The sequence below is a fragment of the Equus przewalskii genome, unplaced genomic scaffold (assembly GCF_037783145.1).
Source record: "Equus przewalskii isolate Varuska unplaced genomic scaffold, EquPr2 ChrUn-10, whole genome shotgun sequence".
Classification (NCBI taxonomy): Eukaryota; Metazoa; Chordata; class Mammalia; order Perissodactyla; family Equidae; genus Equus; species Equus przewalskii.
In genome coordinates this window covers 2,952,259-2,977,835 of record NW_027228747.1, presented here as the reverse complement: position 1 = coordinate 2,977,835, position 25,577 = coordinate 2,952,259, and the positions used below count along the sequence as shown (strand labels likewise).

The following is a 25,577-nucleotide window of genomic DNA, read 5'->3' as shown; positions in this document are numbered from 1 at the left end:
CCTATCTGTCGTTTCCATCGAGTTCTGTGCTGACAGAGCGGCCTCGTGACTATTGTAAAAGGGACATTTCCATCACATGTGAAACACCCTGTTTGGGGGTATATAACCACTATGTGCACCCCACTTCTTCGGTGCCCTTTCTTCCTTTGGGAAGAAAGGCCCCGGGCCATGGTTCCTCATAAAGCTTTGTTTAATTTTCTCTTGCTATTCTGTCTCATGTGAATTTAACTCGTTCTCCAGCCAGACAAACCCCCATTTGGGAAGAGGAAATGTCTTCCTCCCCTACAGCAGCAGTTAGCTCAGGGCTAATCTTCCTCAAAAAAGAAAAAAAAACTTCAGAGAGATCAGCACAGCAGCTCATGTATGGACAACCTCTGTGCCTGCTGTGGTCTGGGCTACTGGGAAAGTTCACTGGAACCCCCGATGACATCACCGCAGACATTCAAACCGCTAACCAGGGAAATGTGTCAGATTGCCAAGACTGCCCTCACTCCATCTGATGAGTCCAACTTCTAGAAATCTTCTTGACCCCTGTCCTCCAGACTCAAAAACTGAGTTTGTAGTTTGCTCTAACTGTTAGCTTTTGCTTTTTCTTTTGTTTCCATAGAAATACCTCTTATTAAATACCTGATTGATAGCCCCGTTTAGAGCCTACCTCAATACTGCTTCCTGAAATGAGACACAACTGTTTACCTGAACTCACGTATTCTCAGGACTAAGAGACTGGTTCTCAGAGATTGAGACCAACTCAGCTTCTGGACCGTGAAGCTTCTTGGGGAAGCTTCAGAGAATGAAGGGGAGCAGAATATGCCACCCCAAAATATGCCTCTTTGGTATAAGGATTATTTTTGAGAAATCGCAGACACAGGAGAAGCTCTGAAAACAGAGTAGAAGTTAACCTTTTCTAAGGGAAATTTAGATTTCTAAAGGAAATCTCCATTAGTAAGGGAGTACCAGGAAGAGAAGGAAGACTCTGAATCATAAGAGAATCTTATCAATGGAGAAAGCAGCAACTTAAATCTGCCTAACAAACCTTACCCTTGTTTAGGGAGCTTTTCCTGGTAACCTCCCCACAATGGCCCCCCCACACACACCTTTCTTTTGTCTTTAGCTGAAGACGGTATTTAAACTAATGATTTGGACCACCTCAGGGAGTTACTCACTTTTCCCTGGGTATATCCCATGTATCCGTGAGGTGTACATGTTAGTAAACTTCTGTTAGTTTTTTTCAGAAAAAAGAAAGCTACGGGGGGTCACCCCAGGTGGCACAGTGGTTAAGTGCTCATGTTCTGCTTTGGCGCCCTGCGGTTCGCTAGTTTGATTCCCAGGTGCAGACACGGCACCGTTTTGGCAAGCCATGCTGTGGCAGGCCTCCCACATATAAAGTAGAGGAAGATGGGCACGGATGTTAGCTCAGGGCCAGTCTTCCTCATCAAAAAGAGGAGGATTGGCAGGAGATGTTAGCTTAGGCCTAATCTTCCTCAAAAAAAAAAAAAAGAAAAAGAAAAAGAAAAAAGAAAGCAATGGGCAGGAAAGAAGGTGGTTCAGTATTCCTCCCAATCCCTGGACCAGAATCTGCTTTTTTTTTTCTATTAAGGTGCATTTGTTTTTTTCCACAGCATTTATCACCACCTGACCTACCTTGTGTTTTCCTTATTTAACGGTTTGTCTCTCACCACTAGAGTCTCCGCTCCAGGAGGGCAGAGATTCTAGGTAAAGAAAAACAAGTAGAACATGATGAGGATTTTCAGGCTGCTTAATTTTAAAACAGTTTATGATGAGGGTTTTTAGGCTGGTTACTTTTAAAACTACAGATGAGAAGCAGGCTCCAAGGAGTGGAATTTGCTTGTCCCTTTGTTGGGAAAGATTTACATTTCTAAGGAAAACCTCTATCTGTGAAGATGCCTCCCTCTCTGTGCCAGGAAGAAGGGGGATGGCCTTATCTCTAGAAACTCTTAATCAATGCCAGAGGCAAGAACTTAAGTTATTTACTGTCTGGCAACCTCACGTAACTGACCCTCCTTCCCCCTAAATCCTCCTTTGTCTTTAGCTGAGGATAATATTCAATCGGTGACTTCTGCCACTTACTCAATCCGGTTTGATTCTTATCTAAAAGTTGTGGGACCAACAAATGGCCGGACCCTATGGGCACTGATACCATTTTAACTTTTTTACACATTCTTTGTCTTGTAAAGAGATAACTCACATACCTATGCCTTAAATTTAGCCTTACTCTCCACCCAACTTTGCAGCAGCAGAAGCAGCAGCAGAAACAGCAGCAGCAACATGCCGGCAGCAGCTCTGCCTGCCCATGGGTTCTGTCCCCATGCCAGTGGTGGCAGCAGCAGCTCCTCCTGCCCGTGGGCCCTGTCCCCACGTGGCATCAGAAGCTCTGACTGCCCATGGGTCCTGTCCCCATGCTATTCTATTCTCTAAATAAAAGAGCACTACTGCCAGATCTTAAGAGTCTAAGAAATCTTTCTTTCGACTCCTCGGCTCACCGACCCCGCATCAGAACATCTTAAGCAGGTCCCCTGGGGTGTTTCCTCCCTTCCTTCTTCCCACAGAAATATAAAACGCACTGACTATTGTTAAAAAAGAGACAACAGGCCCCAAATGGAGTCACTTGTGCTAAGTGCACAACATCAAACCAAGACTTAGCACCTAACTCAATGACAGTCTCAACATCTCCCAGGAGTGGAATCTCAAACCAGTCAATCTGGAGTTACCGGGTCAGCACTAGTGATGTAATCTGCCCGACAGACCCCTGCTGTCCCCAGAAGCCCCGAAAGGAAGGTGGCCTTGCCTGAAACAATCCACTCTTTACTGGTACCTTCCTTGTCCTGCCTCCTTCTGACTATAAGTCCTTCATTTCGTGCAGTTCTCCAGAGCTCCTTTCTGCTTGCTAGATGGGATGCTGCCTGATTCACGAATTGTTGCATAAAGCCAACTAGATCTTTAAAATTTACTCAGTTGAATTCTGTTTTTTAACACTATATATCAGGTGCTGTTCTAAGCACTGGGGATACAGTGGGGAATAAAACACAGAAAAATCTCTCCCAGCATGGAGCAGACATTCTAGTGATGAGAGACAAACCATCAAACAAAGAAAACACAAAGTATGTCAGATGGAGGTAAGTGCTGTGGAAAAAATAAATGCACCTCAATAAATGCATAGGATTGGGTGAAAGAAAACAATCTGAAAAGGCTACATACTGTACGTATTCTGGAAAAGGCAAAACTATGGAGACAATAAAAAGATCAGTGGTTGTCAAGGGATTGGGGGAAGAGGGAGGGATGAACAGGTGGAACACAGGATTTTCAGGACAGTGAAACTATTCAGTATGATGTTGTAATGAAAGATACATGTCATGATACATTTGTCAAAACTCAGAGAAAGCATAACACAAAGAGTTAAGTCTAATGTAAACCATGGACTTTAATAATAATGTATCAACACTGGCTCATCAATGATAACAAATGTGCTACACTAATGCAATTTGTTGCTAACAGAGGAAGCTGGAGGGTGTGGTTAGGGGATATAAGGGAACTGTGCAGTTTCCACTCATTTTTCTATAAACCTGAAACTGCTAAAAAAAAAAAGTATTAATTAAAACACACACATGCACAGGAAGGAAGTGCAGCGTCTGTGTGTGTTGAGAGGTGAGGTGGGTCTGCCTTGGGAGTTGAAAGTCTGGGAGATGAGAGGGTGACCTGAGCATCCTGAGTTCCTCGGGTGACAGAGCCATATACTGGGATAAATGATACAATGAGATCAGTGATGGCAGCCTCAAGACAGGGAGGTTCTGAGTCTGTGGGAGGGTGGGGGCTTCCTGGGGCCCTTTCTTCACTCCTGCTAATGGTGACGAGGAGGCCAGTGTGGGGGCAGTCTTATTCCTGGCAATAGGCTTTACACTCACCCACAATCTGCAAAATTTATTAAGATTTCTGGCCTATAAAACTGGAGAATATAGCAAACCTGTGCACCATACTCCTTTCTTTTTCAAGTGGTAACCAGCGCTTCAATCAGTTCTCAGTTTTACGTTTGATATTTAAATATTCTTTATGGGAGAATGGCTGCTCCTACCACGAAAAGTTTTTGAAGTCTCAAGTACCTTGAGGAGATATATATCTATACGAAGGCACACGCTTCCAGGAGCCATCTTCACATTTCTTCATGAACTGGTCAAACAGGAGTCTTATTTCCTTGCTCCAGCTGGGATTGGGGAGAGAACGGTCCTTATCAATGAATTTCTCAGAAGAAAACAACCTCTAAAAGACAGAGAGGAGAAGAAGAGTAAGGGAGGCGCATCCTATTTCATAACACATTCTCCTGTTTTAGAAGACTATCTTGCCGCTCTTCCTCTTCGCAGAAGCTTGTCATTTCGGAGTGAAAGCAAATTTCAAAGATTCCCTGGTCCGACCTCCTTGGGAGAAATGGGAGACTGAACAAATCATTAATCTCCTCCCAGTGTCATTCAACTAGCTACCGGCAGAGCCAGCAGCACGCCCGGGTCTGCAGACTCTCCTCTTTCTTTCAAACCTTAATCAAGCACAGGTGAGCTGGGCACTGGAGCTAAAGAGAGATGAGGGACCTTTCCAAGGACTCCTTCGAGATTTTCCTCCATGGAAAAAGTGCTCCCAGTGGGGTGTGTACAGGAAGCCAGAGCACAGGAGGGAGGTGTTCATCTCACACTGGGGACTCAGGGAGGGGTGCTTGGACCTGAATCTTGATTAAATAAGCAGAAATTAGCCAGCTAGAAAGAATATTGTAGGCCAAAGAACACCGTGTGCAAAAGCAAGGAGGCACGAAACAGTTTTGAGGGGTCTTACTACAACCATATTAAGTAGGTACTGATGAGGATTTTTAGGCTGCTTAATTTTAAAACAGTTTATGATGAGGATTTTTAGGCTGGTTACTTTTAAAACTACAGATAAGAAGCAGGCTCCAAGGAGTGGAATTTGTTTGCCCTTTTGATCAGAGACAATTGCAGTTGTAAAGGAAATCTCCATGCCTCCCTCTCTGGAATTTGTTTGCCCCTTGTTGGGAAAACATTTACATTTCTAAGTGAAACATCTACCTGTGAAGATGCTTCCCCCTTGTTGAGAAAACATTTACACTTCTAAGGGAAACATCTATCTGTGGAGATGACTCCCCCTCTGAGCCAGGAGGAAGAGGGGATGGCCTTATCTCTGGAAACTGCCTGGCAACCTCATGTAACTGACCCTCACCCCAAAATCCTCCTTTGTCTTTAGTTGAAGATAATATTTGAGCGGTGACTTCTGCCATTTACTCAATCCGGTTTGATTCTTATCTTAAAGTTATGGGACCGCCAAATGGCCAGACCAAACGGGCACTAATAAAGAGATGACTCACTTACCTATGCCTTAAATTTGGCCCTAACCCTCAGTTCGGGGCAGCAGGAGCAGCAGGAGCTCTGACTGCCCGTGGGTCCTGTCCCCACGCACCAGCTCTGCCTGCCCATGGGTCCTGTCCCCATGCCAGCGGGGGCAGCAGCAGCAGCTCTGCCTGCCCATGGGCTCTGTCCCCATGCCAGTGGGGGCACCAGCAGCAGCAGCAGCAGCAGCAGCAGCAGCAGCAGCAGCAGCAGGAGCTCTGACTGCCCGTGGGTCCTGTCCCCACGCACCAGCTCTGCCTGCCCATGGGCTCTGTCCCCATGCCAGCGGGGGCAGCAGTAGCAGCAGCAGAAGCTCTGACTGCCCATGGGTCCTGTCCCCATGCTACTCTATCTCTATTCTCTAAATAAAAGAGCACTACTGCCAGATCTTGAGAGTCTAAGAAATCTTTCTTTCGACTCCTCGGCTCACCGACCCCGCATCAGGTACCAATTATTATCTCCATTTACAGATGATGAAACTAAGGCCTAAAAGCAGCTTGGCATTGTTTCAGCGCAAGGGGAGGAGCAGAAGGCGGAAGAGATGTAGGCAATAGCCTGACTGTGGGAAGCTTCCACGCTAAGCTAACTGGTTTGAATTGTATCTGCAATGCTCTCAGAGGGATTTTTTTTTTAAGATTTTATTTTTTTTCCTTTTTCTCCCCAAAGCCCCCCAGTACATAGCTGTACACTCTTCGCTGCGGGTCCCTCCAGTCACGGCACTTGGGATGCCACCCCAGCGTGGCTTAGATGAGCAGTGCCATGTCTGCGCCCAGGACTCGAACAGAGAAAACACTGGGCTGTCTGCAGCGGAGCGCGCGAACCCAACCACTCGGCCATGGGGCTAGCCCCTCTCAGAGGGATTTTAAACAGGGGAGGGACTCGTTCAGGTCTGGCTATAACATGAAAGATGGTGGGAGTGACCGAGATTGGAATCAGAGAGCCCTGTTTGGAGGCAACTGGGGTAACCCAGGTGAAAAATTATGAGCACAGGCAAAACTTGCTGAGTATTTGGCTACAGAGAGTGAGGGAAGAGAGAAAATATAGGTGCCACTCTCAGGTTTCTGACTTGTGCAACAGCGTGGGGAACAGAGCCAACTGCCAAGAAAGAGAATATAAAGAAGGAAGAGGAGGAGGTTGGGGGATGAGTGCTTGGTGTCACAGTAACCACGCCTTCCGTTCACGCTACTTCTCTGCAGCACTGAGCACTGCTACCACTCCAGTGCCCACGCAGCCAGTGGAAAAGTCAAGGGGCTCTGGAGGACTTGGGGGACAAAGTGTGACCTACTAAGGAGCAGGACAAAGTGGAAGCCCACAGGTACCAGAAAGAAAGATTGGTTCTTTTGACTTCTGCAGAAATCTTGGAACCTTAAGATCAAAGAAGCCATCAGTTCTGGGGCATTCTACTTCCAGGCACCCTTATCAATTCATTCACATTCAACGCATCTACAATATTTGGCTGCACCCCAAAGCCAAAGCGGGGAGGCTGCACTTACTGTGATGCAAGAACCAGCTAATCAGCCTTGTGCTGACACCTGGGCCGGCTCTGCTCCCGGCTCAATGGTAAGAATAAAAGGAGCCTGTCTCAAGAACTCTACAGAGCTGAAATCTTCCTGGCTGACCAAAAGGAGTCTAGGCTTCAGGAAGGGAAACACGAGCAGGGCAGAGACTACGCCACTCCCCAGGCCAGTATTTACCTTGTCTTTTTCCTGTGGTTTTGGATTGGCTCATCCCTTCAGAACCCAGCTCAGAAAATTTGGGGAAGAAAGAAAAGAAAAACAAAAACAAAACAAAAAAACCCCACTCAATCTCTCTCTATCTTAACACAACCAATGGTAACATTCTGATGTATTTCCTCCAAGTTTTTTAAAATGTAATTTTCCTTCATACACTTGTAATCTCAGTAAGAAATACAATTTTTCTTCCTGCTTCACCACTTAAAATTATTTAGCATTCACTTTCTCATGTCCTTAATATTAATTATCACCATTTTCAACAGCAGAAAAATAGTCCTTTAAATTAACGTTTTATAATTTACTTAATCATTTAAGTTGGACATTTAAATTGTTTCCAATATTTTGCTGCTTTAAATAAAAACGATCACTGGAACATTATGAATATAGCCTTTTCTGTATTTTGGATTATTTCCTTAGACTCCAGTCCTAATCATGAAGTTTAAAGTATATGAATTCTGGAAGCAACCTAACAGACACAATTGGTCACAAATTAATGTGTATTAACCAATACATGTCAATTGAGAGGTGAAATAGGATGTGCAGGCTTTGGAGTTGTGAATTTGGGCTCATGTCGTTCACAGGTCTCATCTTAAATAGGCAACTCTAGGACTGATCAGTTCCAGCATCCTTTTATGGACAGTGCAATAGAGGTAAGAGAAGACTTTTAGGAACTAGAATGTCTTCCTTGACTGTTTCAACTTTGAATGTGTGGGATTTAGCCAGATGCAACAAATGTTTTTGAGCCGTGCTATGTGCCCTGGTTCTGTGCCAGGAGCAAGTAAGACAAAGAGAGAAGACTTAGGCCCTGCCCTCAAGTGCTTGAAGCTTTGAATGTGAAAAATGCTACAACAGAAGGAGATACAGACACAGAAGGAGTGACTTTCAGGGAAAACTTCAAAAAGATGAGGACTGGTACAGCCCAGTGGTGTATGGGTTAAGTTCACACACTCCACTTCGGTGGCCCCGGGTTCATGGGTTCAGCTCCTGGGTGCTGACCTCCACACTGCTCACCAAGCCATGTTGTGGAGGCATCCCACATACAAAACAGAGAAAGACTAGCACAGATGTTAGCTCAGGGACAATCTTCTTCAAGCAAAAAGAGGATTGGTAACAGATATTAGTTTAGGGTCAATCTTCCTCACCAAAAACAAACAAAAAAAAGATGAAGACTGATGGAGTGATTTCTAAAGCTCACTAAGGAGAAAATGGGAGGGCTGCTCCAAGCAAATGCATAGAGAGATGAAACAAGCATATGACACACTGGGGAACTGCTAGGATTTCAGTCTTCATGGATGTAAGGTGCAAAGAGAACAGCAGTAAGATATGGATAGCAAAGTAGAAGAGGGATCACATCACAGAGGCTCTCTGGCCTTAACGCAGGCTTAGAGTTTATGATCTGGGTCAACGTTTCCAAAGGCCAACAGGAAAGATGATTTTATTTTATTTTATTAATTTATTTATATTTTTGAGGCAGATTAGCCTTGAGCTAACATCTGCTGTCAATCCTCCTCTTTTTGCTCAGGAAGACTGGCCCCAAGATAACATCCGTGCCCATCCTCCTTTACTTTATACGTGGGGCACCTACCACAGCATGGCTTGCCAAGCGGTGCCATGTCCGCACCCGGGATCCAAACTGGTGACCCCCGGGCCACCAAAGTAGGATGTGCAAACTTTACCGCTGCGCCACCAGGCTGGTCCCGGAAAGACGATTTTAGATGGCACAAGGACAATGATATATGTATTTTTAAATGCATATTATAAAAAGGACATAAGTAGCACATCGCACTGTGATTTCACAAATGTTATTACTTAGGATGAAGCTAATTAAAGAAAGGGAGTTTTAAAGAATCATGAAGGAGGTACTTGAAAGCTAAAATACTTTTTTTCTATTTTGGCCTTAAGGAGTTTTAAGCAAAGCAGTAACGTGAACTTGAGTTTTAGAAAGCTCCCTCTGAGGTAAAGGATGAATTGCAAGGTGAGAAGCAGTGGTAGGGAAACCAGTTAAAAGACTGTTGCAAAGGTCCAGGTGAGATATGGTTAGAAGCAGAACCAGATAAAGAGGAATGAAAACAAAAGATTTAAGAGATATTTAGGATATTAGGACCAAGGGATGTGGAGAGTGAATGGTGGGGGAAGAGAAAGCAGAAGAGTCTTGGATGATTCCAGAGTTGTGGCTTTGCAGATTGGGGTGGATAGAAAGAAAAGAAAGGAGGTTGTTTCAGTGCTTGTGTGTGTTAGGAGGAAGAGAGTAGGAGTGGATCTAATAATTTTAGTTTGGAGCATGGTGACTTTAGGACCCAGATGAACTCTATCATGTTGTGAGAAATAAAAATAATGAAAGTCTCAGTTCCAGGAGGTGAGAACTAAGAGATACTTGAAGTAAAGGTACTTGTAAATTCACGGGGCATATGAGGGATAAATGTTAGGGATAATCATTACCTTTCGTTGCCCAGAGTAGTGGAAAGGTCTGGCTTGATCTGCTGTTATATATTTTTCAAGGCCGAATTATTATGTAAAGTTATGACTTTTCTTTCTGTGTCTCCTTTTAAGATTAAGTTACTGAACAAAAAGAAGCATGACTTAGAAAGCCTGTAAATACTACTACCAAATATTCTCAACGCAGGTTACAGGGCACCAACATATAATTAAAGAAGTGAATTTATCTTTGTTGTTGTGAGGTTAGCACAGGGCCTTTTCTTTTCCAAAGTTCAAGTTGGTACAGGATTAATAATCAATCTGTACTCATCATTCTTTAAAAGAAAGCTACAGTGGTTTTCAGTTCTTGCTCAGTACAGAGCTATTCCCTTGGGTATGTTCCCTTGGTACTTCATTATACCACATAGTACGTATATTTTTTAATTTTACAATTTCACCCCTTTCTCACAAACTAGATTGTGAGCCCCTTGAGAGAAAGGGTTGTTTCTTACTCATCTTTATATCATCAACGACCAATGCCTGGCGTATTGTTGGGGCTAAATGAACATTAATTGATTACATCAATGAAGCAAAACAGGGATGTAACAGGTACTATTTATTTAAAACTAGCGCCCACTGCTTTAAACCCTTCACTTGCATTATCGCATTTAAACCTTGTAACCACCTTTAGAAGTGAGGAAACTGGCTCAGAGAGTGTAGGATCATCTGACAAGCAGAGACAATTAGGATTAAACCCTTGGAAGAGAGAGTGCTCTTCTCCTGAGGTGATAATGTAACGGTTATGAGTCAGACTGCCTAGGTTCAGTCTCCAACTCTACCACCGGTTTTCTGCGTGATCTTGCTTAAACCGCAGCCTCCTCCTTGCCCTGCTGACCAGAGTCAAGCATCCTGCACGCTGCTTCAAAAACTTCACCTTTCTGTCCAGTCTCTGATGCTCGGAATTTCTAGACGGATAGAGCCTGTGACTCCGTTAGCACTGAAGCCTTGGGGGATCAGCTGGTTGAGGTGATGGATAAACAAATGTAGCCGTTAGGGTAAACTTGCTCCAGACTGAAAGCCCCGCTCTCCCGCCCCCTCGCGCCTGCAACTCACCAGGGCGGGTCCCGCGTCTCCCACCGCCGGGCGCGCGCCTCCCGTGAGGCCGCGCAGGGCCCCGAGCGTGCGCAGGCGCGGGGCGCAGCTCCTCAGCATGGCTCGGTGGGCGCAAGGGCGATGGCCGGGAGCGCGGCGGCGGGGCTGAGCTGCTGCAAAGACAGACTCGCCTAGGTACTTCCCCGCTCCTTCTTATAATCGAGGTGAGTGGAGGGCGGAGCCTGATGCGAAGGCCACGTGGCCCCGACGGGCGGCGGCCGGGAGGGCAAGAAGGCTGGCGGGGCCTCGGCCTTGTCTCCCGGAAGACCTTTCGCCCTCGCCGGCGCGGCGTCTGGCCACTGTTACCCCGCCAGGAGGGTGGCCGGAGCGGTGGCGCCGGCGGCAGTGCAGCCTGCGGGAGGCGAGGAGGGCCCACTGCCGCCCGGGTGACCCCATGGTCCCGCGGTCGGCGCGCTGCAGGGCGGAGGTGTCGCTGTCCTCCCTTCCGTGTTGCGCAGCCAAATTTAGTGCTCTCTTGTTCCCCAGTAGTTCTCTCTTTCGCAGAAGACGTACGTAGCCCTCGGGCGGGAAGCAGCACACACGAGGAAGAGTCAGAATAAAGTGTTTCCTTGTATGCCACGGACGTGTCCCTGGGATGGGGTTGTATGGTTATATAGAGATCTTGCTGATTGCAAAGGGCATTTATACGCTTAAAATCCTCCTTTCTCGGCTTCTTCCTCTGCCCAGACAGACACTCACCCACCCTTTAGGCCCCGGGCAGAGCTAAAAGTCCTTAAGTCAGGCGTTTTCAAATGGAAATAGAAATCATAACATTTGAAGGTATGTTCATCTCTAGCTTTGGAGGCACACCTGCGTTCACTTAACCCTTTGTACAGACTCTTCGGATGTGCCCGGCCTACTGTGCCCTCATGTGTTTATTGTGAGGACTAAGATGAATGTGTAACCATGGGCCCTCTAGGACCAGTCCAACTGACCCCATCTTATCAGTGGAGTAATTAAGAGTGTTGTTTTCAGGAACTGAGACCCCCTTGTCCCATTCAGGCTAGATGAGACCACCGACGCATCAACTGGGCCTGCACAAATGCCTGACAGGTGACTTTTTTGACATCAAAGGGATGAAAACCTCACCCTCAGACCATGCTAAGCCCACCATTTTGTGAACACGTGTCCTATGAAGAGCCATGAAGCTTGACTGTGCATACACAGATCAATTACCTCATTTCTCCTTACCTCAAATCATCTATCTCCGTGCTTCAGACTGCCATGGTGTTCATCCCATAAGTTTTGCCTCGAGTTCTGGGTTGGGGTGTTACCAGCTCTTAATATCAGCCTTAATATTGATTCCCCTACAGTGAAACAAGCATATACGGGGTTAAAACTGAAAGCACATGTTCCCAGTTCCCTGGTTCTTTAGTTATTCTCATATGTAAATATTTGTTTTTTTGACCTGTGATTTCCTGAGCCTTACAACCAAATAGAAGTTACAAGTTGTTAGAGCCCAGGTGACCTCACACTGGGGTCCCGCTAAAGTTGTGGCTAATCGCAGGGCCTTGAAGTTCTTTTACAGAGAAAGTGATGTCCAGAGAATATCAAGAAACGTAAGCTTCCCAGGCCCAATTCCTTAGCTTCCTGACATCACAGTCTGCTTTCCACCGTGGAGATAAACAGCCAAGGACCCTCATCTGAGAAATCCTTTGTCTCCTCCACTGGAAGCAGCCCCAGACACAGGCTGATGGGAAGACCCTGACCAAGAAGTCCAAGGCCCCCTTCTCTACCTAAAATCCCCAGTAAAAACCCCTACCCGTTTCTTAGTGGGGAACTAGCAATTCTTGAGGCACTAGCCCTTGCTTTGCTCCCTCTGCCTGGCAAAGTAAAGCCTTTCCTTTTCCACTCAAGACTCTGTTCTCGTTATTTGGATTGGCATCAGGTTCAAAGACCAAACTTTGGATAATACAGATGTCGGATCTGAGAGCGCATGCTCATGTCTTCTTGCAGATTGATCTAGCAAATAAAGCTGTTTTCTTTTCCCAAAAGTCAATGCTGTAGTAATTGGCTTTTTAAATGTGCACTGGGCGAGAGAATCCCAATTTTGTGCAGTAACAAAAGTTTCTTTATCAAGTTTTGCTGTTGCCTGAACCTTCTCTTTGAGTAGGAGTCACAAAGCTAGAAGTTAACTTGTCCTTCCCTTACGAAGAAAGTGCTCTCAGGCCAGTGGTGTGCTAGAGCTGGCTTGTAAAGGCTCATGGGAATAGATTGTTAAAATTTAAAGAATTTGGCTAGCCAATTCTTAAACACTGCCATTATTAAAATTTAAATTTAGTAAGCTTACAATGTAATAAATTGTATTAAAAGTGAAGGTTTTAGATACTAAAAAAATGTAACTTCCTGCTTATTTTACTACGTTTTACTATTATCTGTGCTCTTGATGCTATTTACCTCTATTGTGTCTGTATGGTGGGAACACTAGGCACATACCTTCCCAACCTCCACATTCAGTCACAGTGGTAGCTTGAAATCAACTAGATGGGAGTGTTCACTCAGATACTGCAAATGAGGGCCTTCCTCTCTCCCCCGTTATTAAACATTTACCAATATACACAGTCCTAGTCCATCCTGAGGTGAAGTCTTAAGACTCTAAGGGTTGCTAGAATAATGGGTCACTGGAATTGCTTACCCCCAGCACATCATTACACAATGTTTTCCCACCAACACAGCTCTAACCATTCAGATAGTAAAGATGAGACTGGAAGGACCATTATCTGGGGAGAGATTTATCAGAGAGAAACTTGGCTTTGGGTTTGACTCTAAGTTCAGAGAGCCCCCCCTGCCCATTTCTACTTCTTTTGTGAGCAATTAGTAACCTTGAAACTCCAAGAACCTGGATGTATTAGATGTTTTCCTTGATTACATGAACTTCTTCATCAGTTTGTCAGTAGGAAAGAATGTCCAGATATATTTTAAGCCCACAATATTAACTAGGGGAAAGGTATAACATTCTGAGACAAAGGGAATTTGAGAGAGAGACCTATAAAAGGGACTCTTTGAATCCTAGAGCAACTGAACTGAAGATGATCACACATAAAGCATGGCTGTTGATAGTCCATAATTTTAACAGATTGTTACCTCATGTCCTCCCCCCACCCTCCACATACCCTCTATCTCTTTGTTGTTTTCTCTTCAACTGTATTCCAGTTTCCTGAGAGCAGGGACAACACCGAATTGTCTTGTTAATTGTAGTATTTCTTGTAATAACTCACACACAGTGCTTCAATACTTGTTTAGCAGTAAGAGCCCAAAGTATCTTGGGTGTCTATTGTCTTACCATGTGGCACATGCAAATAGAGGCACAAGAATAATATGAACCCATAAAATCAAGATGACCTGATAAGGAATAAGAAAATAGTTTATAACTTAAAATTGTATATACTTACAATTTACAATGTAGTCAGAGTCGATCAAAACTCATAAATACCTTCCAGCCTTGCTAAGATCATATTTTAAATGTAACAGTAGTTCATATATCAGTCTCTCAAAAGACCTTGGACTTAGGACAATTATAGGTCAAATACACTCACTATAACTTTCAAATTTTTCAAGTGGTGGCAACACATTTGGGTCAGTCATCCACACTCTGACCTGGCTTCCTCATCAGGCGTTTTTCTGAGGTATTCATGTTGACATCACGTATGAAATCTGGCCAGGTTTGGAGGGGAAGGGGGCGAGCCACGGTCTAGGAATAGGATTGGCAGTCTGTGGAAGTGCAAGAGTTTTTCTTTGAAGTTTGTGTGGTTTAGACAACGAATAAATTTGCAACCTTTCTTTTGATAGAACTATGCTTTAACTAAATAAGCCAACCATATGAAACTTAATAGTGTTCTCACCATTCGCCTTTAACATTATAAACTTTATTGACATATAAAAAACTTTTATATTTATTATTATTGACATATAATAAACCTCATGTATTTCAAGTGTACAATTTGGTAAATTTTGATAGACATATATACCTATGAAACCATCACTACAATCAAGATAATAAGTCTATCTGTCACCCACAAGTTTCCTTTTGCCCTTTTGTAAACTCCTTTACAGGCAATCACTGATCTGCTTTCTGTCTCAGTAGATTAGTTTGCATTTTCTTGAGTTTTACATAAATAAAATTGTTACTGAGCAAAGGCTTGCTGCCAGATGCACACAGAAGCCGATACTACAGCACCAGCTTTTCACAGAAGGAAGAGCTTTATTGCATGGCCTACTAGCAAGAAGACAGGAGGCAAGGCTCAAATGTGTGTCCTGGAGCTGAAGCAGGGACAGACTTTTAAGGAGCTGAGAAGGGGAGTGATTATACAAAATGCTAACTCTGTAGAATCTGATTGTAGGGTGGGAGTGGAACAATCCTATAAGACCAACATGCTACAAATCAAGGGACCGCTCACTTCTCCTTAGGTTCCCCGTTCTGCTTTCTCTTCACATTGAGTTCCACAGTTGGGGAACTTTTGGTTCCTAGGCAGCTCGAAGTTATCTGAGGACAAGGTTTCCATCTTCTGGGCATGCTCCAGCTACATGACTTGCAGTTTTTGCTTGTTGTCTTAGCAAAACAATGCTTTTCTTTGTTTTTTCTTTGCTATTTAATTAAATTGGGTACATACATTATTATAAACAAATATTTATTATTTGCTTTCAAAAAGAGGTCTTTAAAAATTTGTTTATTTTTATTTTTTAATTGAGATTCATAGTAGTTTACATCATTGTGAAATTTCAGCTGTACGTTATTTCTTGTCTGTCACTACGTAAGTGCTCCGCTTCACCCCCTGTGCCCACCCTCCACCCCCCCTTCCCCTGGTAACCCCTGAACTATTTTCTTTGTCCATGTGTTTGTGTGAAACAATATTTGACACAACATTGTTATTGTTACAATAGGGCCAGTATGAATTGGCCTATGGTGGTTACAAAAATCATATAGTATATACTCTTTTTTTTGTCTGGGCTTCTTTCATTCAGTATAATTATTTTGAGATTCATGCATGTTGTTGCTGTGTCAATTATTCATTCCTTCTTATTGCCGAGTAGTATTCCATTGTTTGGATACACCACAATTTTCCCATTCACCTCTTGATGACCATTTGGGTTGTTTCCAGTTTTTGTCTATTACAAAGAAAGCTGCTATGAGCACAAGTCCTTGTAAGGATGTGTGCTTTCTTTACTTTGGTATAAATATTGAAGAGTGGAATGGATGGGTCATATGGCAGGCATGTTTAACGTTTTAAAAAACTGCTCAACTGTTTTCCAAAATGGTTGTACCATTACATTCCCATCAACAATGTACGGGGGTTTCAGTATTTCTCTATCCTCACTAAACTTTGATTTGGTCAGTCTTTTTAATTTAGCTATTCTAACTAGATGTATGATGGTATTTCATTGTTGTTTTAACTGGCATTTTCCTAATGATGAATGATGTTGAACATCTTTTTATGTTTTTTTGCCATCTGTATATCTTCTTTGGTAAAATGTCTGCTCAAATAGTTTGCCCATTTAAAAAAATGAATTGTTTGTATTCTTATTATTGCATTTTATATATTTTGGATACAAACCCCTTATCAGATATGTACTTTGCAAAAATTTTCTCCTAGTCAGTGATTCAACTTTTCATTCTCTTAAGTGTCTTTTAAAGAGCAAAAGTTTTAAATTTTGATATAGTCTAACCTATCATTTTTTTTCTTTCGTGAGTCATTCTTCTGGTGTCATATCTAAGAAATCTTTGCTCAATCCAAGGTCACAAAGGCTTTCTTCTAGAAGTTTTATAGACTTAGGTTTTACATTTAGGTCTAAGATCCATTTTGAGCTGATTTTTGTATATTATATGAGGCATGGATGGAAGAGGTTTTGTCTTTTTGTTTGTTGTTGGTTTTTTACATATATATATCCAATTATTCTAGCACCATTTGTTGAAAGACTCTCCTTTCTCAATTCAGTTGTCTTTGTACCTGGAGCAAAAATTAGTTATCCATATCTCTATACTCTCTATTCTGTACAATTGATCTAGTTATCTTTCTTGATGCTACTACCATATTATCTTGATTCCTGTAGCTTTATAATTGGTCTTGAAATTATTTTAAACTTTGTTCTTTTTCAAAGTTGTTTTGGCTATTCTAAATATTTTGCATTCCATATGAATTTTAGAATCAGCTTGTCAATGTGCACAAAAAAACCTCCTGGGATTTTGAATTGACATCTTAGCAAATTGAGTCTTCTCATGAACAAGTTATATCTCATGAATGAGTCTTCTATAAACTGGTTATATCTCTCCATTTATTTAAATCTTCTGTAGTTTCTCTCAACAGTGTTTCATAGTCTAGGTCTTGTACACCTTTTGCCATATTTATCTTTAAGTATTTCATATGTATTGATGCTATTATAAATAATATTTTTTATTTCAATCTCTGTTCATTGCTGGATATAGAAACAATTACTTCTTATATATTGATCTTATATCTGCAAACTTGCTATACTCACTTATTAGTTCTAGTAACTTTTTAATAGATTCCTTAGATTTTCTACATAGATGATCATGTTATCTGTGAATATTTTTATTTCTTCCTTTACTGTCTGGACAGCTTTTATTTCTTTTCTTTCCTTATTGCACTGGCTAGAACCTCCAGTACAATGTTGAATAGTAGTGGTGAAAGTGGGCGTCCTGGTCCTGTTGCTGATCTTCGTGGAAAAGTATTCCGTCTGTCACCATTAAGGATGATAGTAATTGTAGGGTTTTTGTAGATACTCTTGAACAGGTGGACAAGTGCTTCCTATTCCTAGTTTGCTGAGAGTTTTCATTAGGAATGGATGTTGGATTTACATCTGTTGAGATGAACATGTGATTTTCTTTTTAAATTTGTTTAATATTGTGACTTACACTGATTGAGCTAACTGCTGCCAAGCCTCCTCTTTTTTTTGCTGAGGAAACCTGGCCCTGAGCTAACATCTGTGCCCATCTTCCTCTGCTTCCTATGTGGGACGCCTGCCCCAGCATGGCGTGCCAAGCGGTGCCATGTCCACACCTGGGATCCGAATCGGCGAACCCCAGGCCACCAAAGTGGAAGGTGCGCACTTAACTGCTGCGCCACCGGGCTGGCCCTGCAGGATGTTTAGTAGCATCCCTGGCCTCCCCACTAGATGCTAATAGCACCTTGCTGCCAGTCCTGACAATCAAAAATATCTCCAGACGTTACCAAATGTCCCCTGGGGAGGGGAGCAGATTTCCCCCTGATTGAGAACCATTGGTCCAGGACTAATTACTTCCTGCTACTGAAGAAAGACCTTTTTGAATACTCTATCCAATGCCTTGTGAATCAAGAGATTTTCCAGTCCAGCAGTTGGGAACAGGCTCTATTCCCGGCCCTATTTGAGTGCTGGGTATTGTTTCCTTTTAGCCTCTCAGTAGTCCTTTCCACAGCGTCCCGTAGTTTCCTCACATACAGGCACCAATCAACACTCTGAATACCCTCTGCAGCTCTCTAGAGTTCTTTCTCTGTGTAGGTCTCTCCTATTCAGCCCTCTGTCCTGAAAATACTAGCCACTTTGGACTCCCCATAGGCTCAGCTGCGCTTTCTCAACTCTGGACGTCCGCCAGGTTCACCTGGGTTCCTGCCCCCTGTGCTGCATGCTGGAAACCCTCTTAAGCAATTGTAGGGCTTTCTTCTCATTTGTTCCCAATGATCCTCTAAGGGATCACTGTCCTTCATTGCCTGATGTCCAGTGTCTTGAAAATTGTTGGTTCGTATATTTTGTGTGTGTGGTGGTGGTGTTTTTTGCGGGGAGGAGGAGAAAGTGTCCCTTAAGGCGAGACAGTAAATCCAGTCCTTTTTACTGCATGTTGGCCAGAAGCGAGTCTTTTAATTTTTAACCTTGGACTGGGTGCCTAATTTTCTGGTAAACCATTTTTCTTTTCTTCGGGTAAGTTTTAAATTACATTTTTTAAAATTGTGAACTTTGGCCTCTTTATAAAACAAAAGTCAGAATGAACATAAACATACAAGCTACAGTAGACCTTAGATATTCTTAAGTTTCAAGACCTCCACAAGTCTCCAAATTTTCGAATTTTACCATAATATACCATCTCCCTCCGAATGTAATAAAGTATAACTGAAAAAATTTGAGCTGCTTCATTGAACCATGAACATAAATGAATTTTGAGTAGATCTCAAACTTGTATTTCCTATGCCATATGATCTCACTCATAAGTAGAAGATAAAAACAACCACAATCACATAGAGACAGAGATTGGATTGGTGGTTACTAGAGGGGAAGAGGGGGAGGATGGCAAAAGGCATGATTAGGCACATGTGTGTGGTGATGCATTGTAATCAGTCTTTGGGTGGTGAACATGATGTAATCTACACAGGAATCGAAATATACTGATGTACACCTGAAATTTATATAATGTTATAAACCAATATTACTGCAATAAAACCACTTATATTTCCTGGTTATAAAACCAGCACAACACAAGGTTGACATAAGGGAAGCCATATTGTAGAAAAGAGACCATGTCGTAACTTTGAATGACCTCTGACTAACTAACCCAGCTGGATTTGCACCCTCCAGGAAATCCACCTGTTCTGTAGATTTTATGACCCCTGCTAGTGCATATACCTCCCAGCTGCAATAAGATGATAACTTGTTCTTTTGAGTTCCTTAGGAATGTGATGACCCCCCCAAATAGAGAGTCTATGCTGGTAGCCATCATCAATGACAAGTGAAAGCTCTGCTGTGGCGACTTCCAGTCCAGTCTGTCACACCAGAGGGTCAACGTTCCTAACCCCCTCCCCTATAACCCACTGGCCTATAGAACTGCTTCAAGATTCTGTGCCCCCCCCCCCTTAAGATGGTTCTTTTGGACAATAGTTGGCCGTCTTCCCTCTTGCCAGCAAGCTGTAATAAAATGCCCTTTCTCTGCCACCCTCTTGCCTCTTGATGACTGGCTTTTGTCTCATGGTGAGCAGATTGTGCCCTTTGTGTGGTAACAGTTAGAAATATAGGGATTACCTTTGACCTCTCTTTGTTCCACACACCCCCACATCCAGTTAGCAGATACTCTTGAGTTTACCTTCTAAGCCAGTTGTCTTCACATTTTTGTTTTTTACTAGCATAACCTTAAAATAATCTTAAAAAATTATATATTTTCATACATCTTAAAGTTGATGTCTAAATTTTTCTAAATAAACTTAAACTGTTGTAAGGCTTATAATTTTTTGTGTACTGTGTGATGAGTATGTACTTTGTATATATTTTCATCAAAATCTTGGGGCCGCATATTTAGCTCATTCAAATTTTGGAAAATGCTTGCCATATGAAATAATTGGCAAAATCAATCCTTACTGGAAAATCCGTCAGCCAAATCAGACATTTATTAGAAAGTCTATCATTTTTCAATTCAAATAATGGTGTTAATAAGTATCCCTCTGATAACCATTTAACTTACAAATTTTAAGTTAAATTTCAAATGTTGCATTTATATGTAAGCTGGATGACAATAAGATGCTGCCCTGTTTAATATTTCTCACTAAATTTCTCTCAGATTTCTTTCTGTAGGACTCTTCCTTGGGAAGGGTGTATTCTTGAATTGTTATCCCCAGAGCAATGCACCAAAGTGAGATTCTGGATGGGTGAGGGGTGATGCGGGCTAGGTGAGTCGAGGAGTAGAAAGAAAGATTCCTTGGACTCTCAAGGTCTGGCAGTAGTGCTCCCTTATTCAGAGAATAGCATGGAGTAGCATGGGGACAGGACCCATGGGCATTAAAGAGCTGCAGGCATGGGGACAGGACCCATGGGCAGTAAAGAGCTGCAAACATGAGTTGACGTAGGGCTAAATTTAAGGCATAGGTATGTGAGTTATCTCTTTACAAGGAAAAGGAAAGGTTATGTAAAAAAAAGTCTTTAAAATGGTACCAGCGCAGTTGGGGTCTGGTTATTGGGTGGTCCTATAACTTTAGATAAGAATCAGATCAGATTAAGTCAGGACTCCTATTCTTCCCCTCCCCCGAGCCCCAGGATGATATAGATCAGTATGTAGGGCAGGACACCTTGGACTTCTCTCCCTCGGGCAGGGGCAGCCTTGGTCCTCATCAAGGGGTATGCTTTTCCTTTGCGTAGTAGAAGGGTGACTGTGAAAGAGGAGGTTGGGAAGAGTACCTGCAGACTGTGGGCTCATTTTCAGGCAGAGGCCATTCGTTTGCATCATTACTATTTTGATATAATATCTAGAGTTGTTGTGTAGTTCTTAAAGTCAATTTAATCACATGGGGAAGCAGGAGATTTCTACCTTGGGTAACCAGTCAGAAGGTGTTGTTATTTCCTCATGTCTTATTCTCTAGCCACACAGCTCCCCTTTGAGCTCCAGGAATACCCCAGGCTCTTTCTTGCCTCAGGGCCATTTTTTTTTTTTTTTTTTTTGAGGAAGATTAGCCCTGAGCTAACATCTGCCAATCCTCCTCTTTTTGCTGAGGAAGACTGGCCCTGAGCTAACATCTGTGCCCATCTTCCTCTACTTTATATGTGGGACACCTACCACAGCATGGCTTGTCAAGTGGTGTCATGTCCGCACCCAGGATCTGAACTGGTAAACCCCTCGCTGGAAGTGGAACGTGTGCACTTAAGCACTGCACCACCGAGCTGGCCCCTCAGGGCCCTCTTTTATGTTGTTCCTCTGCTGGCAGTGCTCTCCACTCCTCCACTCCCCACCTGGATAACTCTCACTAATCCTTTCATGTCACCATCATTGTCACTTTCTTAGTGAGGCCTTTCTTGACTAAAGTATTTACTAAGTGACAGACACTATGCTAAGTGCTTTTTTTTAAAAAAAAAGTATTTTTACTTAATGTGAATTAGGTCCTCATTAAGTTGTCCTATAGTTGCTGGAACTTTTCCTTTAAAACACTGTAGGGGAGGAAGACATTTCCTCTACCTGCTCTGGGTCCTTCTGGCTGGAGAATGAATTAAATTCACATGAGACAGAATAACAGGAGAAAATTAAACAAAGCTTTATAACATGTATACATGGGAGAGGCTCAGGCAACCTGAGCAATTCGCCAAAATGGCTGAAGCCACCACCTTAAATATCATCTTCAGCTAAAGACAAAGGAGGATGTTGGGAGATAACAGAAGGTTACCAGACAAGTACAGTAAACAAGAATAAGATTATTATGCAGATTTAAGTCCTTGCCTTCTGCATTGATTAAGAGTTTCTAGAGATAAGGTCATCCCTCCTTCTTCCTGGTACAGAGAGGGAGACACCTTTATAGATGGAGATTTCCTTTACGAATGTAAATATCTCTTAACAAAGGGTAAGTAAATTCTACTTTTCAGAGTTTATTTCCTGTCTGCAGTTTTTTAAAAAGTAACCAACCCCCAGGGCTGGCCTGGTGGCACAGTGGTTAAGTGCACACATTCTGCTTCTCAGCGGCCCGGGGTTCGCCGGTTCGGATCCCTGGTGCGGACACGGCACTGCTTGGCAAAAAGCCATGGTGTGGTAGGCATCCCATGTATGAAATAGAGGAAGATGGGCATGGATGTTAGCTCAGGGCCAGTCTTCCTCAGCAAAAGGAGGAGGATTGGCAGTAGTTAGCTCAGGGCTAATCTTCCTCAAAAAAAAAAAAAAAAGTAACCAGCCCCAAATACTCCTCATGCCAAAGTGACATATCTTGGGGTGGCCAATTCCCATGCCCCACAACACTCATCAGAGTTTGTAATTAAATATACGTTTGTGTGCTACGTGCCTCTCTCAGGAAACTGTAAGCCACCTCCACGTCTCTTTGGCTCACCCCTGCATCCCTAGTGCCCAGCACAGCAACCGACAGATCATAGTCACCCAGAAAATAGCTGCTGAATGAACAAATGAATAGGAAACATTTGGAAAGAGGTCTGGGGCCTTTTTTTCTCTCTCAACCCTCTCTCTCTAGGTTATCTCATCAATTCCCACAGATTTAAGCACCATCTATATGCTGATACTCCCAACTTTTTATCTCCAATTCAAAATTCTCTTCACTTGATCATCAAGAAAATTGCGTGAAATAACCATTATTATCCCTATTTGACAGATGAAACATCTGGAGAAAATTATATGTTCTGGCGACATCATTAAATGTAGGGTTTCATGTTGTGATGCATTCCTAAGAAGGTTCTGCTATATCATTCTCATTACAGAGTGCTGGATTCGTCTTTTTCAACATCGCTTTTGTTAAATTAGGAGTTAAAGACCTCTGTAAGATTTGTTATGTAAATACCCCTGGATTGATGGGTCCAACCAAGCTGTTAGATGAAGATTCTGGTAATGAATGAGGTCGGCTCAACTGGGTAAGCAGCATTCTTTACAGGATTCTGATTTAAGAAAGCTTATTTTGCCTTGCTATGCCATGAGTAATAAAAAGCACCATTTATAAATACTTACACATTTTCAATACAGATTTTTTTTTTTGAGGAAGATTAGCCCTGAGCTAACTATTGCCAATCCTCCCCTTTTTGCTGAGGAAGACTGGCCCTGAGCTAACATCCATGCCCATCTTCCTCTACTTTATATGTGGGACACCGACCACAGCATGGCTTTTGCCAAGCCATGCCATGTCCGCACCCGGGATCCAAACCTGTCAACCCCAGACCGCCGAGAAGGGAAACGTGCACACTTAACCACTGCACCACTGGACCAGCCCCCAGATTTTAAGGCATCAACATGTGACTAAAGAAACAAATCTATCTCTGTAGTTGTGGGATTACTGTTGGTCATACTTCCTCTACTATTGTGTAAAACCATTTAGGATTGGACACTAATCCAAACACCTTAAAAGTCTTGAAAAGGAAAGCTACAATAGATTAATAGTGAAACTGCCCCCGTATGAGTTACTAAATTCCTGAGACCGTGAAGTCTGAGTTAAGTCTTGAGGGGCAAATAGGAGTTGGCCTAGCAAATGAGGCAGGAGAGGATATTGCTGGTGCAGATGTCCAGAAGTAATTCTCCATTCCCAAGGAGAGCATGGAGTCGCTCAGCAAGTTTAGAGAACTATCTACAGTTTCTGTGGGGTTTGGGCATCGTTTAGGAGGGGATGTGGGAGAAGAGGCTGGAGCAGCAGGCAGGGCCTTCAAGATCCTGAGGGACCGATACCACCCGTACTAATGTACTTGGGGTTTACTCTGTAGGCAGTGGGGAGCCACAGGAGGACTGTGAGAGGAGTGACATTATCTGATCTATATTTTAGAAAGGTCATGACGGAGGCTGGTGGAAATTGCATTGGAATCAGGGATACACCGAGAGCTCTTGGTGAGGGGCGGGTGAGCGAAGGGATTTGGTGATGGATGAGACCTGGGGCGTGGGAGAGAAAGAGTCAGGATGGTGTCCCGGTTTCTGGGCTTGGGTGGGGGATGGTGGAAACTGCTCTCCAAAGTGGGAAAAGGAGGAGAAATGTGTTTGGGGGCAGAGGGAAGAAAAGTGAGCTCTGTTTTAGACTATATTGCGATGGAGATGTCCAACTCAACCTATGGAGACCGCCCAGGGGGCAAATAGATAGAAAAATCAGGAACTTGAGTGTAAGACCTGGAAATGTCCTTTGATTAACAACACAGAGCATATTAAAGACCTCAGCAAGAGCTGTTGAGGTGAAGTGAGGCTGGAGGCCAGACTGGAGAGGTTGGAGGAATGAGTGGGAGGTGAACAAATACATACAAACTGGAATAGCCTGACTGCTCTTCAGAAACCTTTCCATGAGGGGAAGAGAGGGCAGCCGCTAGTGGTGAAGAAAGGACTGTTTGTTTTTCAAAATAAGGTTCTTTCTTCTTCTTCTTGTTTTTAATACAGAGAAAGTATCAAGTGTACATGCTAAGAAAATTCAAACAACACAGAAGTTATAAAAATAAAAAATTTGTCAGCTTTTTTTTCCCCCCAGAAGATTAGCCCTGAACTAACATCCACCACCAATCCTCTTCTTTTTGCTGAGGAAGATTTGCCCTGAGCTAACATCCACACCCATCTTTCTCTACTTTATATTGGGACGCCTGCCACAGCATGCCTTGATGAGCAGCACATAGCTCTGGGCCCAGGATCTGGGCCAGCGAACCCTGGGCTGCCAGAGCAGAGCAGGCAAACCTAACCATTACGCCACCGGCCTGGCCCCTTTGTCAGCTGATTTTTGACCAGACTCCTAATCTGTGAGCCTAGCAGTCACCAGTAAGCCCTTTCTATTTCTGACCCCTTGCTGTTTAAACCTGCTCAAGCCTCTTTCACCTGAAACAACATCAATAATGGTAGTAGAAACCCTCACTCCTATACCACTTACCCATTGCTATTCCTTCTCTTCCCACCACAGCCAAAGTTCTGAAAAAAACCCTACATTTTTCAGCTCACTATATTGTGACACCAGATACTACCAAATTGTCATTCACAACTGCAAAATTCAGTGGATATTTGTCAAGCCAAATCTTATTTGATCTCTTTGCAGAAGTTAACAGTATTGATAACTTTTCTTTAAACTCCCTTTTCTCTTGGTTTCCTTGATGCCAACTCATCCAAGTTTAATTCCTATGTCTCTGAAAATTTGCTTGCTTGTGGAGTCATCTACTTTCGGTCATTAAATTTTGGGAGTCTGTCCTCTGCCCTCTTTTCACATAGTATGATCTTAGCTACTCTTTAACTACATTGTAGTAAAAAGCTTGGGTTCAAATCAGACTCTGTCCCTTCCTAGCTGAGTGACAGTTTGGCTATTTCAAACCACAACCAATTCTCCAATTCTCTGAGGCCAGCTGGGCGTTCTATAACTTAATTCAGTTATGACACTAACTATCTGGAGTTAGTGTAGACCCCGTGGATTAAGGGCTGAATCCCAGACTCTCCCCCCTGCAGATGCCAGCTGCAGACGGGGTGCCCAGGCTACCTGGA

At 43.2% G+C, this 25,577-nt stretch overlaps 1 protein-coding gene and 1 long non-coding RNA gene across 4 annotated transcripts in view; one reads left to right on the top strand and one right to left on the bottom strand.

The window, feature by feature from the left end:
- The window catches only part of THEM4 (thioesterase superfamily member 4), a 40,609-nt gene extending 21,807 nt beyond the window's left edge, over positions 1–18,802 (bottom strand). Inside the window, exons 1-2 of the mRNA XM_008515428.2 lie at positions 10,661–18,802; positions 4,116–4,272 (exon numbers count right to left, since the gene is read on the bottom strand). Of these exons, the coding sequence (XP_008513650.1) occupies positions 4,116–4,272; positions 10,661–10,759 (256 nt within the window). The 5' untranslated portion in view covers positions 10,760–18,802. The remainder of the gene's footprint in view (positions 1–4,115; positions 4,273–10,660) is intronic.
- The window catches only part of LOC103547921 (uncharacterized), a 73,369-nt gene continuing 58,515 nt past the window's right edge, over positions 10,724–25,577 (top strand). For 2 of the 3 annotated variants that reach the window (XR_011536519.1, XR_011536520.1), the window contains exon 1: positions 10,724–10,863. This is a non-coding gene — a long non-coding RNA (uncharacterized lncRNA). The remainder of the gene's footprint in view (positions 10,864–25,577) is intronic. The other variant, XR_544126.2, reaches the window with a different exon arrangement.